The sequence below is a fragment of the Magallana gigas genome, chromosome 6 (assembly GCF_963853765.1).
Source record: "Magallana gigas chromosome 6, xbMagGiga1.1, whole genome shotgun sequence".
NCBI classification, from domain to species: domain Eukaryota; kingdom Metazoa; phylum Mollusca; class Bivalvia; order Ostreida; family Ostreidae; genus Magallana; species Magallana gigas.
In genome coordinates this window covers 53565206-53581340 of record NC_088858.1, presented here as the reverse complement: position 1 = coordinate 53581340, position 16135 = coordinate 53565206, and the positions used below count along the sequence as shown (strand labels likewise).

The 16135-nt window shown below is 33.3% G+C and overlaps 2 protein-coding genes across 2 annotated transcripts; both read left to right on the top strand.

The window, feature by feature from the left end:
- The first annotated feature begins 835 nt into the window (after positions 1-835).
- LOC136276517 (tripartite motif-containing protein 2-like) lies at positions 836-7190 on the top strand. Its single transcript, XM_066088718.1, has 2 exons — positions 836-1102; positions 1767-7190. Exon 2 carries the CDS (start codon positions 1817-1819, stop codon positions 3422-3424), a length of 1608 nt encoding a protein of 535 aa, XP_065944790.1. The 5' UTR covers positions 836-1102; positions 1767-1816; the 3' UTR covers positions 3425-7190.
- A 3359-nt stretch (positions 7191-10549) lies between these two features.
- On the top strand, positions 10550-14643 carry LOC136276515 (tripartite motif-containing protein 2-like). The gene is made up of 2 exons (XM_066088714.1): positions 10550-10758; positions 10838-14643. Exon 2 carries the CDS (start codon positions 10858-10860, stop codon positions 12511-12513), a length of 1656 nt encoding a protein of 551 aa, XP_065944786.1. The 5' UTR covers positions 10550-10758; positions 10838-10857; the 3' UTR covers positions 12514-14643.
- The last annotated feature ends 1492 nt before the right edge of the window (positions 14644-16135 follow it).

Below are 16135 nucleotides of genomic sequence, written 5' to 3'. Positions count from 1 at the left end.
TAGTGTGATTAGATCGTTCGTACGCCTATTCATCTGTTCATTTTGAAACGTAATTGAAATGAAATATTTTATAATTTGAGTTCTGTTTACGATAGTTATTAAGACCGCTTGGGATGTTCAGGGTATCGACATTAATTTTATAGCGTGTGTTCAATAAACAGTGTAATAATAATTTATGCCAAACATGGCGTGGATGAGTGTTCACGCTACTTGTAAAAATCGCTTGGGTGCAATTAACTCTCTAGAAAGATGGATACGTAAAATTAGCTTGGGTAAGTTCTATCAATGAAAAAATAGCTTGGACAATTATCAATAAGGGAATATATACAGATTTTCACCCATTTTCAATCATCAAATGTTGAGCAGCTTTAAACATGTCAACACCACCGGCCAAGAGAGCGATAGTTGCGATCACCGCTAGCTTGAAGAAAAGATTTGTCAGCGTAAAGTGGAACACCGACTTTCTTCTCTTCGCTTTGTTATGCGAATGTAATTAAATTATCGGTTTAATACAGTGATTGTTATGTACATGTACATGTACATGTGTTGCATTGAAGAATGTAGTGCTAAGTTTCCTGTGGAAAAAAACATACCTTAAATAATGTTTTTAACAATATTTTGTTTTGTTAATTTAAAAAAAATCTAAACTTTTTTTGTAGTGCTTATGGCTATCAAAATAAAATATTTAATTGTATAATTAATTCATGAGTTATGTTTCCATAAATATTAAAGGTAAATATCACAATTCAGATATCCGGACGCTTCACCTATCCGGACGATTTGGCCTGGGGACAAAAGTGTCCGGATAAGTGAGGCTCCACTGTATAGTGTTATAACTGCCGTGGTTTTCAACACACGGAATATAAGGGAATAAGTCTCAATTTAACCTATTGATGTTCACGATATGCTATCAGGAAATTATGTTCATGAAAAATATTTGATACGTAATTTTTTCGTAGAAATATAGCTTAAATGATCGGAAATATTACCGCATTGTTTTTGCTAAACACGGACGAAATGACAGTTTTTCGACAGCGCTGACCAAATAACAAATTCTCCTCAGTGGGGTTGAACAGATTTTGATGGAAGCCAAATATCCTGAGTAAGTTAGATATACGTATATGTATTTCATGATTTTAATATAAAAATATGAATTGATTTAAATATACTTGGGATTATTATTAAAGTATTTAATTTTATGTAATTATGTTATTTGGTTATTCATACAAGAGGAAAAAGAACATCCTTTCTAATGGAAATTAGTTTTCTTTTCTGAAATTTTTCACGATGTAATGAAATCTCAAATTGTCTGTTAACAATATGAAGACAAACACCGTACTATGGTTTCATTAACATACGTTGACATCAACTTTTGTGATGCGTTGACATCAACTTTTGTGTATTTAGTTTTAAAAAAATCAGAGTTCTAACAATTAATTCTCGGCCAATAATCTTTTCAACACAATATGTAATTAAAAATTTCAATTAAGTTAACATCAAATATTGTGTATCAAATCAACAACGTTATCAACGAAACTCGATATTAAAAGAGCATGTATGAAACCACAATCTTTAGGGACACTTTGGCGCCCTCTTAACACTAATCATTTATTTCAAAAATTGTTTTTATAATCTTAGTGTTTTCGTTAATCTTTTCAAAATGATGTTAAGACTTACAATCAAATTTGCTGAGAATATATTATATTGTGTAGCATATTTTGCAAAATACATCCATTTAATACAAATTTATTGAATGAAATTTCTAGGTGGTCTATAAAGCCATGAATACCGCTCAAGATGTTGTTCGCTGCAGTCAATGTACAGAAGCTGTAACACATCATTGCAAGATTTGTCAAAAAATCTCTGTCTACAATGCAAAGATGAACACATCGATAAAAGCAAATCAACACCTCACGAAATTATCCCGTTCACGTCAAAGCATCACGAGTGGCAGAAATGTGTGGATCACCCTACAGAACTAAAGACTTTTTACTGTCAAGACTGTAAAGTGCCAATCTGTCAGTTGTGTCCGACTCGAAATCACAAACGACATGGTATAGAGGTTTTGAAGGACATTTGTGAAACTTCGCGGATGACCATCACAGGGGATTTGAAGGAGTTGAAAATCTTCCAGGTTGAATATTCAAAGGTCATAAAAGGTCTGGAGGAGAAGGCCACTATTTACACTGAGCATACCAATCACGAAAATAGTTCACTCATGAAACTAGGAGAAGAATTGCACAAAATCGTCGATAGGGAAATAGAAAGAATCCAAAAGCAGCTGGCCAACATGGTTAAAGAAGACCTGCAGATTTTGCAAGACAACAAAGACGAAATGCAAGGTTCGTATAAAAGAGTAAAATATTGTATTGAAAGAAATAATAGGCTCCTAGAAGAGGACAACCCTATTGAGATGCTTGAGTACAAGTCGAGCGTAGATGAATTGCGACTTGTTCCATCCATGAAAGATGTCAGCTCACCAAAACTTATAATGCCCAACATTAAGGAAGAAAAAATCATTGAACAAGTTGTGTCTCTTAAACCGTCTGTTCATTCCATTCTTCCTGGATTTACGATATCCAAAGCAGGCGATATTTCTATGGTATCCACAAGAGTGTTAATGACAGAACCAACACTTCTTAAAGCTATTTTCACCTATAGTAAAAAATTGAAAGGGATCTGCTGCGAGTCGGACGAAAAGGTTTGGATCTATGGAGATGACGAAGAAATAAAACAGCTAGACAAATCAGGTTCTATATTGAATGTCTTCAATGCCGTTTCTAAAGGCATCCAGAAAGATATAGCGATAAATAAAGATGGTCATATAGCATTTGCCCACGAAGAAGATGAATGTATTTATCTCGTAAACAAAAAAGGGATTGAAAAGTTTGTTGACATGGCTGGGTGGATTCCATATGGCCTCTGCTTCAATTCAGAAGGAGATTTGATGGTATGCATGAGAACAAATAATCAAGAGGAAAGCAAAGTAGGAGTGTTTGCCAACGGGAGTCTGAAACAGGAAATTCAATTCGACAACACAGGAAAACCTTTATTTTTACCGGGTCGAAACAATATGTACATTTGCGAGAACGGAAATGGTGACATCTGTGTTTCTGACTGGAATGCTCGCGCAGTGATAGTGATGAAAAAATCCGGAGAATTTCGCTTTCGTTATACTGGGTCTAATTCGCCAATTATCAAAAATTTCTACCCCCATGGGATCGCAACGGATAGTTGTTGTCGTATTCTGGTCGCAGACCGCGATAATAACTGCGTCCGTGTAATTGATCGGAACGGAACATTCTTACGATACATTAAATGCGGTTTGAAGGATCCGTATGCTTTGAGCCTGGATTCAGAGGAAAATCTTTGGGTCGGAGAATGCGACACCAACTGCATCAGAATCATCAAGTATCTTGAGTGATTAATAATACAAACACATCTCAATTAAGCAGTTCTGCGCAATGACTTTTTCTAGACTGTTGTTAAAAATTAAGTCGATTTGGTTTTTTTTTAACTTATAAGTATCTTATGATTAAACATAAGCGAAACATAAACATGTTCATAGTAAGAAAAAACCCATAACGATGGGTGTAAGGTAAGACACATATTAAAAGGCTAAAAAAGTAAGAATTCAAGGTATTAAACGGCTATTTGATGGAAAAGTTTTGAAATTCAATTGTACATACACATAATTGCTAGTGCTTTCGAGTGCTAGCAACTACGTTAGTCTTTTTCACTGGAATACGTCTTCAACATCCAACAAGGAGTTGGCAAATGAATTTTCTAAATTCTTTGTCAATAAGGTGACAACAATTAGAGATGGTCTGAGAAAGCTTACTACCTTTAACATCGAAACATCACTGTCCGTGGATATTCATTTTAGTGGCATTCCATTAATGAGTTTTCGACACACAACAGAAGACGAAGTGATTCTATTCTCTTACCAACATTATTAGTGTGTCATTCGATCAATCAGAAGTACCTTCAGTGTTTAAAGAGGCATTAGTGAGACCATTGCTGAAAAAAATCTGGTCTGGATAAGGAAGTTTATAAAAATTATCGTCCTGTATCCAATCTCCCTTTTATCTCGAAAATCTTGGAAAAAGTTGTTGCTAACCGCCTGGACGAACATCTGGACAAAAATTTGTTAAGGGATTCTTTGCAGTCGGATTACAGACAACAACTCTCTACGAAAACAGCACTTCTCAGGGTTAGTCATGACATCATGGAGGCTTTGGACAATCAATCGTCCGCTGTAATGGTACTCCTTGACCATTTAGCAGCCTTTGATGTTATAGATCACACAATTCTATTTCAACGGCTAGAGACAACAACGGGGATCGATGGAAAATCCCTGGCTTTGATACAATCATACAACAGGCACCAATGTGTTGTCATTGGAACGGATACGTCAGACCCTTGCCATCTTCAGTTTGGTGTTCCACAGGGATCCGTCCTGGGACCAAAATTATATTGCCTTTTTTCTAAACCAATTGGAGACATATGTCGTCACCTCGGTTTCAAGTATCATTGTTATGCTGGTGACACCCAAGTATACATGATAATTAAAACCGATGAAAACTGGAACAGCTACTTTCTACGCCTCGAAAAATGTTTGCAGGATATAAGTACATGTAACTGGATGTCATTAAATTAAACCAGGAAAAAACCGAATTGATAATTTTTACAACAGAATTCCAATCCAAAAATCTGCCAGTCCTACAATTAAAAGTAGCAGAAAGTGTCATCAACAGCAGTGTAATATCAGTTCGAAATCTAGGCAACCATTTCCGACAGTTTTCTTACCATGGAAAAGCAAGTTTCATACATCATTAAAACTGGCAACTATCATCTCAGAAACACTGGAAGAATAAGGGGATTTATCTCAACAGACGCGTGTAAGACACTCTTTAAATCCTTAGTAACTTCAAGACTTGACCATGGAAATACTTTACTTTTTAACATAAACAAAGGCTCCATAAATAAATTACAAAAATTCCAAAATACCGCAGCTCGACTTGTGACCAAAAAAAAAGAAAACGAGGTCATATCACCCCTATTCTTGCTGATTTACATTGGCTTCGGGTAGAATTCTGTCAGAAATATAAAATCCTTGTTTTTACCTACTTGACAATTCATGGATTCGCTCCAGAATACTAACAGGAATTAGTTACAATCTGTAACTCTATGATTCGACGGGAGCTTGTCACTTTTGTATTATAGCTATCTATTTTATGTTTTGTAATGTCCATTTTATGTAAAAAGTTTTAAAATCGGACGATGCATTACAGATATATAGGAGTTTAAACATTGATTTTTCCGGAAATTTTGATTCCACATTCTTGGTTAATAAAATAGTTTTATTTTCAGAGTTAAATTAACTCGTACCTAAAAATTTTCGATAATTGTTCAGTCGTACTTTTTACACATTCGGATTTGTATTTGCTAAGTCGTTCTTGAAATCGATAAGGTTCTTGTTAATTCGTACTTAGAATCATTCGGATTTTGTTAACTCGTACCAAGAATTTTTTTCTTTTTGTCTTAGTTACTCATGTTTATTGGTTTAAGAACTCTGCTTCTTACAGGAACTTCTAGCTTTACTTTCGACATTAACGAAAGATCCACTCGTTGATTTCCAACGAGATTTGCTATAGTTATTATTATTATTATTATTATTACTCGACTCCATAGCAAAGGATTCTGGGAATTCTGTACTACTGTCGAAAAACTGTACCATTTGAATTTCGTTTTTAATCTTCACAAGAAGTTTTGTGTTCTATTGTAAATGTCAAAAAGTAACAGTAGCTTAAGTCTTATAATGCAAAGTTATTTTAAATATTATGATTAAAGCTGCTTTGTCCGATTTTATATCAAATTTTATGCACGCTTTTAAACGATGGCTATGCTTAGTATATGTATAGTAATAGACATTGCAGTAGTTTTACCCGTCAATTATGCCAAATTTCAATGAAGAAAAATACGTACAAAATTTGCTAACAAAGCAAACGACATTAAAAGGTACCGCGTTATTTCGCCTCATGTTAAATTTCACCCCTGACGACGAGACTGGTATGGTTGTATTAAGAATTTGACATCGCTTTAAAAAAAGGTCGAAATGATCAGACAAATTACAAATAAACATGTGTACGTTTTGTTTGCTAATATTTCTGAAGTTTGCTTTCTTTACAATCGATGCATAGCATGCGGGTTGAATAACCCCAATCATTCGGGGGACGAAACCAAGCGGTTTCCTTTTCTAAACATTCCCGTGATGCATTTTGGTTTGTTTTTTCGTTTGCCCAAAGAGAAATTATTTTTATTTACTTCGAATAAATCTAACTTTGAAAAGAGACTGATTCTGCTGGTGTAAATTGGAGAAAGTCCATAACTTTTTAAGATGAATGATTTGTATGGGAAAAATGTGGATACTGTAATAACAAACAAATCGGACAAAGCAGCTTTAATAGCTAGCTTTATTCCTTCAAGCTCGGAAAACAACCTCGGATATTGTTTTCCAAGCTCGCCGGAAAGGCCCGAGACAATACGATTGCTAAAAAACAGTACGAATTGTTCTTTAAAATTTTAAATACATAATGATTAAGGCACAATCAATGAACTATGCCATTCTAGATTCACAATTCTAAATTGAGACCCAACTCCAGCACAATTTCAGTACACCACTGTGCCATCCTATTGTTAATTAATCGATTCAGAAATTCAAACCATTGTTAATAAATATTTTTCTGTGTTTAATGATGGCTACAGCGCTAGCTCGCCAATCTTTTTAAAAGATAAGCTTGTCAATCAATAATATCAAAAGCAAAACATTGAAATATTGATCATTCTTTTTCTGTGCTTCCATGCACAATTTGATATTGAAACCTGCTACATGTACATCGAAATATATGAAACATTCTGCATAATAATAAATGAAACATGCTTCATAAGGAAATGTCAGCAGACAACCCATTGATTTTCAAGATAATGTACAGGAAGAAATCTCAATACTGACATACAAAGGTGTCGTACTAATTCTATTCATGCAAGGGAGATCTGATTCTACTTTATACAACATGCATAAACACCTAACAATTGAATATTTTCCCCTGTTTCAGTTACCTGTTTTCATTACGTCGTAATCAATTGTAAACTATTATTTCGTATATAAAACCATATTATGTTTTTTTTTCAATATACTTGTAATTTATTATATTATATATTATATGTAATTAAAAGAAAATAAGACGGAAACGTTAAAAACTGTAAAAAAAAAAAAAAACAGCAGACAAACCCGCCTGCTAGACAGTGGATATACGTATATTATTAGATATTTATTTGGAGATTTTTGTAATATTTTATACTTTTTTGAAAACCTTATTTTACTTACTTACACTGAACATAAACAAGAGTTATTTATTCCATGTCTTGGTTCACATGTTTTTCCTCATTTGCCATAAAACATATTTATTTTAAGAAACTGGATGATCTTGACTATGTTTGGACCTTATCATCTATTTCTTTCTTTTTTGTAAAAAGAGCGTATTGTAAGAAAAGAAAATTATTTGAATTTAAAGGCTGAAATATTTGAAACATTTTCTTTACCGTATGACAGTTTATGATTGTTTATAAATGAAATACAAAAAGATAATCTGGCCTTAAGGTTATTAAACTTTTTCCATACTCGTAATCAAACTTGTACTCCGTTCTCCGAGTATGTGCTCCAATGAGTACGACTCTAAAAATTGAGGTTATAAAAGTTTTGTAGTACGTTCTCCGCTGAGTACCATTTGGAGTATGCTCCAAAATCCTGTGGAGGAAATTTTGCGTCTCCTAGAGTAGTCAGAGCACGGTAATTCATGTAAATAGCCCTGACATGCAGGCAAACTGTACATGTATTCAGATAAATTATTTATCAGCAAAATGTTACACATTATTTACATGTACATATGCCATTTTTCATCTGCAAGTATGGAAATGTGTCTGCATCTAAAACTTATAAACTTCAAAGCAACAAAGACGATAAATCCAGTGTTATTGGGAAACTTATCAACAAATTGTGTTTATGTCAAATGTTTTTGGAAAGGTTAGTATAGAGCATCGATAAAATCTTTGAAAAGAACGAAGTAATTAACGGTCTGCAGAAATCCCATGAGTTTCCAAAAAAAAACCACAACAACACATTTTCGTTGTCAGAAGGAGTATGATTTAATCTTATTTTGACAATTCTAGGAGGAGGGGAGGGGGCGCAGAGTGCGCCCTCCTTGAATCCGTCACTGATTTACCGCTTGTTCTATTAAAATTTTCCCTTTCCAAGATTTGTGGCATGTAACATAAATAATAAATGATTAATAAGTAGTTATAGAAAGTGTTATACTTAGGCATCCCCCATCCTTTGTAATGTTTAGAACTAACCTACATGAACATTCTCACTATAATAAAATAGAAGGGATCCTGCAAGTGCATCTGATCAATATTGGTTAATAACGATACATGTACATCGATTTCTTGGTTTTAAATGATGGAAAGTATGGGTCGTATTTGACTAAATACAGATTTCTTAAAAAGTCGAGCTATTTAATGCAATTATTTTGTATATACAATTACATGCATATATACATTAATTAATGAAGCAAAATATCTTTAAGTTATTTTGATATTCTTGGTTGCAGTTCTCCCTTATGCGCTTAAATTCACCTCCATTTTTATCTAGAGATTTCATTGATAAAATGGTAAAAACTTTCTATTTTAGTTTATAATGTAATTATGATTAAATTATAGCGTATAATAGTGCATCATTACAATATGTAACAACATAATATGTTTGCCGCTAAAATTTCATATTCATTCACTATACTCATGAGCACCTTCTACGTGTTTCTCTCCGTTGTAATGAGAAGTATGGTACTATAACTGTGGAAATGAAGTGCTGCATATATCTTTCTATCCCTACTTGAATGAATGATACAATGTATATATTAAAGCCATACACGCTATAATTTGCGTCAATCTTAAATGACGGGAAAATGCATGTGTTTGCTTGTTACTTGCAAAAGTTACCTGTATACTGTCAATTATAATGCCCATTTCGATCACAGGAATGTAATACCTCCTCATTAATATCAATAATGAAGGTTTAATTAGATGAGGTGTTCTGTGCTAATATTTTCCACAAAGAACAATGTCCTCCATGTGATTTGGAGATCCAAATTCAACTTTAAAGAGACAGTACAGCTGAAAACACATGTGTGAATAACTTCAGATTTACCTATTGTATCATTAGGAAATAAGAAATAACGTTGATTGTAATAGTTAAAATACATAAAAATCCCTTTCACATACCTATTTAACGTAATTCTGAGCTTCCAGAAATTGAAGGGTCGTACAAAACCGAATAATCTTATATCGTTTATTTGACAGTAATTGACACATGCTGAATACTACAAGATCTTTGTCCGACTACGGTCATCATAGTATACAAGATTAAAGGGACCCTCTAAACGGAACACATCATCACTTTCTCGATACTTTATCTATAGTTTACTAATTTCGGTTCATTTTAAAATGAACAGACATTTTGTCATATAACCCTCAAGGGGCCTAATTTACAAAACATGAATTTAGGTTGTAGCAACTCCCGTGATAAACACGGAAAATACATGCTTACAAAATAATAATTCTGTTAATTTTAAAAACTTTGAACAATTATTACCTTTGATAAAGACATATTTTTCATCAAAAAACATGTCCAGGAAAATCTTCGCGAGCCCTGCATGTGTTTTGTGTACAGTAAATACGCATGCGTAATAGTATAGAAGGCTGAACCCCTTAACACGTTTGATGTAAATATGTATGGGTTTTACGTAATTATTGATTTAAATATTAATGAAACAATTAGAATTCTCTCATGGAGAACTTTGTGATTTTCTGAGCGTTTATACATTCTTGAGTAGTACAAAAATACCAAACTCGATCGAAAAAATTTTCAAGTCGGTTTTTTGATAAGATGCGCTGTACTTTCTCTTTAGAGACGTAAAACATGCTATTTGCAGTGCAATTTATTACTGTATATTCTAGGAGGTCAATGTGCGCTTTCTACTTTCTCTTTAGAGACGTAAAACATGCTATTTGCAGTGCAATTTATTACTGTATATTCTAGGAGGTCAATGTGCGCTTTCTAACAAAACTAAGTAAAAAATCCATAGAAAATTACAAACCAAAAATATTTTAATTGTAATCATTCACCAATTGCATGTAAAAATGTTATGCGCCGCATTGGTTTATTCATATCAGTTAAAGTTAGAACAGATTTGTAAGGATTACTCCGATTTGCACTGAAGTTTATAGACCAAGATTTTGAAAACCGCATTCTACATGAACTTCTTTGAATCAAGTCATTATAAACAATTTGTGTTTGATGACACATGGGTGATTATTTATAAAACAAATCATTAATAGCTTTGAAATTATAAACTTTCAAAAAGGGGATCTATTAGAGGTTAATTTTCTCGTATTTTGTAAGTATTTTTGTCAAAACCTGCTACACAGGGAAGTGTTTACATCTACACAGCATGTTGAGATACTTAAAGAAAGCTGTTAGAACGGATGCAGTTTTATCAAGGAACAAAAAAAGAATGTACAGGGTAAGTTTTATTTTTAAAATTTCAAACAGGGAAACATCAAATATGCTGTTTAAACGGTATGGTTTGGACTCTGTAAAGTGATGCTCTGCTTAACATTTGCCAATCTTTTGATAAGGTAAGTGCATTTTCACTGTTAAATTTACAGTTGATTTACATGATCAAATAGATTCGAAATATTCTCAATTTTACTTTAGGTTATCTGAATGATAAAGCCATGAATACAGCCCAGGATGTCGTTCGATGCGATCTTTGTACAAATGTTGTACAACATTATTGCAAAAGTTGTCACGTTAACCTTTGTGGAAACTGTAGGATCAAACACATTGACAGAAACAAATTAACAAAGCATGAAATTGTCCCCTTCACTTCCCAGTATCTGAAACAGGAATATAAGGTACAGAAATGCGAGGATCATCCAAAACAAGAGAAGGATCTCTACTGCCAAGACTGTAACGTTCCAATCTGCTCGCGGTGTCTGACCGGAAATCACAAAAGACACGGGGCAGTAGATTTGGAGGAAATATGTGAATCAACTCGAAACTCCGTCTCAGAAGATTTAAAAGAGTTATATCACTTTGAAAGAGAGTATTCAAAAATTGTGAAAGATATGGAAATGAGGGTAATATCATACAAGGATCATTGCTATAAAGAAAATGGCTCTCTAGAGAAATTAGGACAAGTCTGGCACAAAATCATTGATAATGCAATAGAAAAAATCGAAAAGCAGCTGGCGGTCATGATCAAACAAGACCTGCAGATTTTGCAAGACAACGTAGAGAAGATACAATCTTCATATCAGAAAGTGAAACAATGCATCGAGAGAAATGAATGCATCCTTAAAGAAGAAAACTCCTTTCAGATGCTCGATTACAAGTCAGACGTAGAAGAATTGCGACTTGTTCCATCCAGGAAAGACGTGAGTCCCCCAACACTGATATTCCCAGACACCAGGAAAGAGACCATCATTGAGCAAATTGTGTCTCTCAGGTCATCTTTTCAATCTTCTCTTCCAGATATTACAATAACCAAAACGGGCGATGTTTCAATGGTATCGACCCGTGTATTAGTTGAGAATCCAGCACTCATTTCAGTTATGTTCACATATAGCAAAAAATTGAAAGGAATCCGCTGCGAGTCTGATGACAAAGTTTGGATTTATGGAGATGATGAAAAGATTAGACAGCTAGACAAATCGGGTTCTACGTTACAATGCGTGATTGCTGTGTCTGGAAACAGTCAGAAGGATATAGCTTTGAGTAAAGATGGTCATATTGCATTTTCTCACAAAAATAACGAGTGTATTTATCTAGTAAAGAAAAATAGAATTGAGAAGTATGTCGATATGACTGGCTGGATTCCATATGGCCTAATGTTCAATTCAGACGAAGAGTTGATGGTCTGTATGCGACGTAATGATTATACAGAAAGTAAAGTGGGTTTTTTCACCAAAGGAAAATTAAACCAAGAATTCCAATTTGATGAAACTGGGAAACCATTATTTTCTATCAGCCGAAACAATATGTATATTTGTGAAAACGGAAATGGTGACATATGTGTTTCTGACTGGAATGCATGCGCAGTTATTTCGATGAAAAAGTCGGGGGAATTTCGCTTTCGCTATGCAGGAAATCGGTCTTGTAGCTTCAAAGAGTTCTATCCCCACGGAATCGCAACGGACAGTTACTGTCGTATCTTGGTCGTAGATCGAGATAATAACTGCGTTCATGTAACCGACAGAAACGGAAAGTTCTTACGGTACATCAAGTGTGGTTTGGAGGATCCGTTTGTTTTGAGCTTGGATGAAAACGAAAATCTTTGGGTCGGAGAATGTGACAACAACTGCATCAAAATCATCAAATATCTTGAGTGACTTGAAAATAAGAAGTCTGTTTCTTTTTTGACAAAACAATTTTGATATAGCAATACAATTACATATTTATATCATATCTTGCTATGACTTTAAGGGTTTTTGTATCCCTGATACAAACAATGGCATGCGCTTGTAACACATTCTCTGTATCATCGCACTTTGTCTCACTTTTCCAAAACATCTCGGATCATTTTCGTTTTTGTGGTGCATATCTGCATTCAAAAAAAGAACATCATGAAATTTATCACACCTTTCATTAAGATCATGGATCAGGCCTTGACATAAACATTTCATCCTGGAATCTTATTTATAAGCTACTGACAAACAAGTTGATAAAACAGAAAATATCAACAGTCTCGGCTGAAGTAATATTTTCGTAAGGTCTATTGTCAATACAACGATCCTTTCAGCAAATACAATCTTCCACTGGGCTGCATGCTGACTGGCGTTTTTCATACTTATTGTCAGACCATAATTAATCACCTAATTGTCTACTGACTTTTTTGTTTTCCCGATTACGACAAAGAACACACGGCGGGTGTGACCGGTTAGCAAAGGATGCTAATACTGAATTATAGAAGTTTGATAATTTTCAAGTGAAAACTTAAAAAATGATGATTGGGTCATTGTTCATTGCAATGTTTGATGCATTCATGATGATTTTGTAGACCTAGTTATCGTGAATTTCCTTATCGTTTATAAGACTGTCCTTCCAATGAATAAAATTTTTGGGCCTTAGTCGATAGCAGATATGTATAAGAAGATCGGTCAATACTCGTTTTAATATCAAGTGACATTGTTTATCGACATAATCTCACCAATTGAGGAAATACTTAACAACCAGAAATAGCCCCCGTTAAAAATACAATTTACAAAAAAATTCGTGTGCAAAAATGAAGGTTCATTCCATAAATAAATTGGGTCTAATAAACTAGAAACAGTTGATAATTTTAAGTATCTGGGAATAACATTTACTTAATCAGGAAACTTTATGGAAAATGGAGAAAGGTTAGCTAAAGCAGGGGGACGTGCTCTTGGGAAGATTATTTCCTCAATACATAACAATAAAGACTTTAGGTTTAACTCATACGAGAAATTATTCTACTCTTGTGTCATTCCAGTTTTGCACTATGCATCCAGTGTCTGGGGGTCCAAAATATTCAAATCGACAGATAATATTCAAAATAGAGCAATTCTTTATTTTTCTTGGGGTTCATCGTTTTGCGCCAACTTTGTCAGTTTATGGAGACACTGGACGGATACCTAGTCAATATAGACGTTGGATTACTGTAATTAGATATTGGAATAGAGTTTTGTCCTTTGACAATGAAGGGATCACAAGAATTGAATTTGAAATTGATTACAACAGATGTAGGAATAATTGGTGTAGTGATTTAAAAGAAATTTTTCACTGTTTAGATTTAGATTACTACTTTGACACTAGAATGATCGTAGAAACAAATATAGTTCAATCAAAAATACATTTTTTCTATTCAAATTTCTGGAACAGTGAGATTAGCAATATTCCAAATCTACGTACTTATGCACTTTTTAAAAAAGTTTTTGGTAGAGAAAATTATGTAGTTCTAGATATGCCCCAATATCTGCGATCAATTTTGGCTCAGTTTAGATGTGGGATTTTACCATTGAGAATTGAGACGGATAGAAAACGAAATTCACTTTTGTATTACATTGTCCTTTATATAACGACTATAAAAGAATCCTTTTCGAAAAAAAACTGGGTTTAATCAATTACTAGATTTGTCAGATACAGAGGCAATAATTGTTCTTATTTCAAATTATCCTCGGCAGGTTGCCAAATACTTATATCATTCTTTTACACGTAGACAATCTTTATTGTTCCGAAAATAAACAAACACTGTATTATATAAACTGTGCAAACTCAAGGTTATAAAGGAAGCTTTATACTTATACATGATTATTTTCAATCATATCTTTGTTTACCGCTTGATGCTGTTCTATTTTCTTTTCTTTTTTCATGTATTATGTGTTCAAAGTGGCATATAGGCCCGACGGACAGGGTGTTTAATCTATGCTGACTATTGTTAATATAACACCTGGAAATGTATCCACATGTCACTATAAATAAATAAATAACTTACTTACTTACTTAATAGTCACATCGAAATTTTTATCATGCCTGGTTCAGACAAGTACCATTATGAGAACTTAAACGAGGTCACACAATTGATAAACATCAATTTGTAATAATGGAGGCCAACTTGACTTTTGCATCTTATAAAAAGTTACATATGAATTCAATGAAGTATATTTTCTTTCCTTTCACAAATATTGATTTATTTTGAAAAAATGCATTGACCAGGTAAAGAGAAAACTGTATCTAAATGCACTTTGGTGTATGTGGCAGAACTAAACTTTTTGGGGGAATGTATGTAAACAACGAACCCCTATCATAAATAATTCTGCAAAAATTCCAAATGTTTGCCTCATCGTGAATAAAAAGGAATAACATGTGGGTACATATATCAAAGATGACATTAAAAATAAAAAATAAAAAAGAAATTACAAAATTTATTTTTTGTCAATTTATCGGGGCAAAAATAAACATAATTCGTTTCAAATTATAGAATTTATTTCGTGAACAAATCAACAGTTTTAAAGTGTGACCATGATAAATTCACAATTCACAACACATAAAAATAATGTTGTTATGACATACAATATTAAAGACAATTGAATTTCGTTGCTTAGGTAAAAGAGCTAACAATTTCAAAAACCTGCATATTTTGAGGTTCTTGAAGAATTTTTATTCATACCAGTGACATGATACATCTGTGCTAGTTCCTCCATTATATTTTCTAAGCAACGGTAGTTTTATGTAACTTGGACACGATTTTAGATCAAAATTAATTTCTTATATTTTAGTTATAAAATGGTTTCCTTGCACATTTTGAATGATTGACCAACATTTGAATGTTATAATTTAAGTTGTAAGAGAGATACAATGGTAAGAATTCATTGCTATATAAACAAAGCTCGAGTATTATCATTTTAAACAAATAATGTAAAGTATGGAATTACCATTTCTTTGACAAAATAACTCGTAAAGAAACAAGGCAAACTTGTTCAATGTGTTTATAAAATATATTATCAATCGAGGAAAGCAACATTTGATTGAAACTTACAAAACAAAAAATTCAAAACTCTGGATCTTGCTTATAACTCAATATCTGACTTTCAAATTTTGATAAAGCGTTAAAAGTACTCAAATTAACAATTCTAAACATCAAAAATAGAAAATAAATTTAAAATTTTGAGCTCAAATCGTGTCCAAATCCCTTTAATTATTAAATGCTAAAGCGCGGTATTCAATTTGTCTGCACAGCCTTGGTATGTTATAAGGCCGACGACATTAGAAAATAACCCTTCAATGCTTATTTTTATATTCAAATCGCTGTTTATTTGTATGAAGTATTTTATATGTATTGTCGCCTTTAAGCAACTGTATACGTTCTTAGTCAAGGATATAAAACATACACGAAACAGCCATATTAACATGTTACTTAGTTCTCTTTTGCGACGAAAAATATAGTGCCAGAAGCTTTGCCGAGATTGGTTTTAACGAATTGATATGATTAAA

Coding starts and splice junctions, on each gene's coding strand:
- LOC136276515 (XM_066088714.1), top strand. CDS start 10,858: ATGAATACAGCCCAGGATGTCGTTCGATGCGATCTTTGTACAAATGTT.
- LOC136276517 (XM_066088718.1), top strand. CDS start 1,817: ATGTACAGAAGCTGTAACACATCATTGCAAGATTTGTCAAAAAATCTC.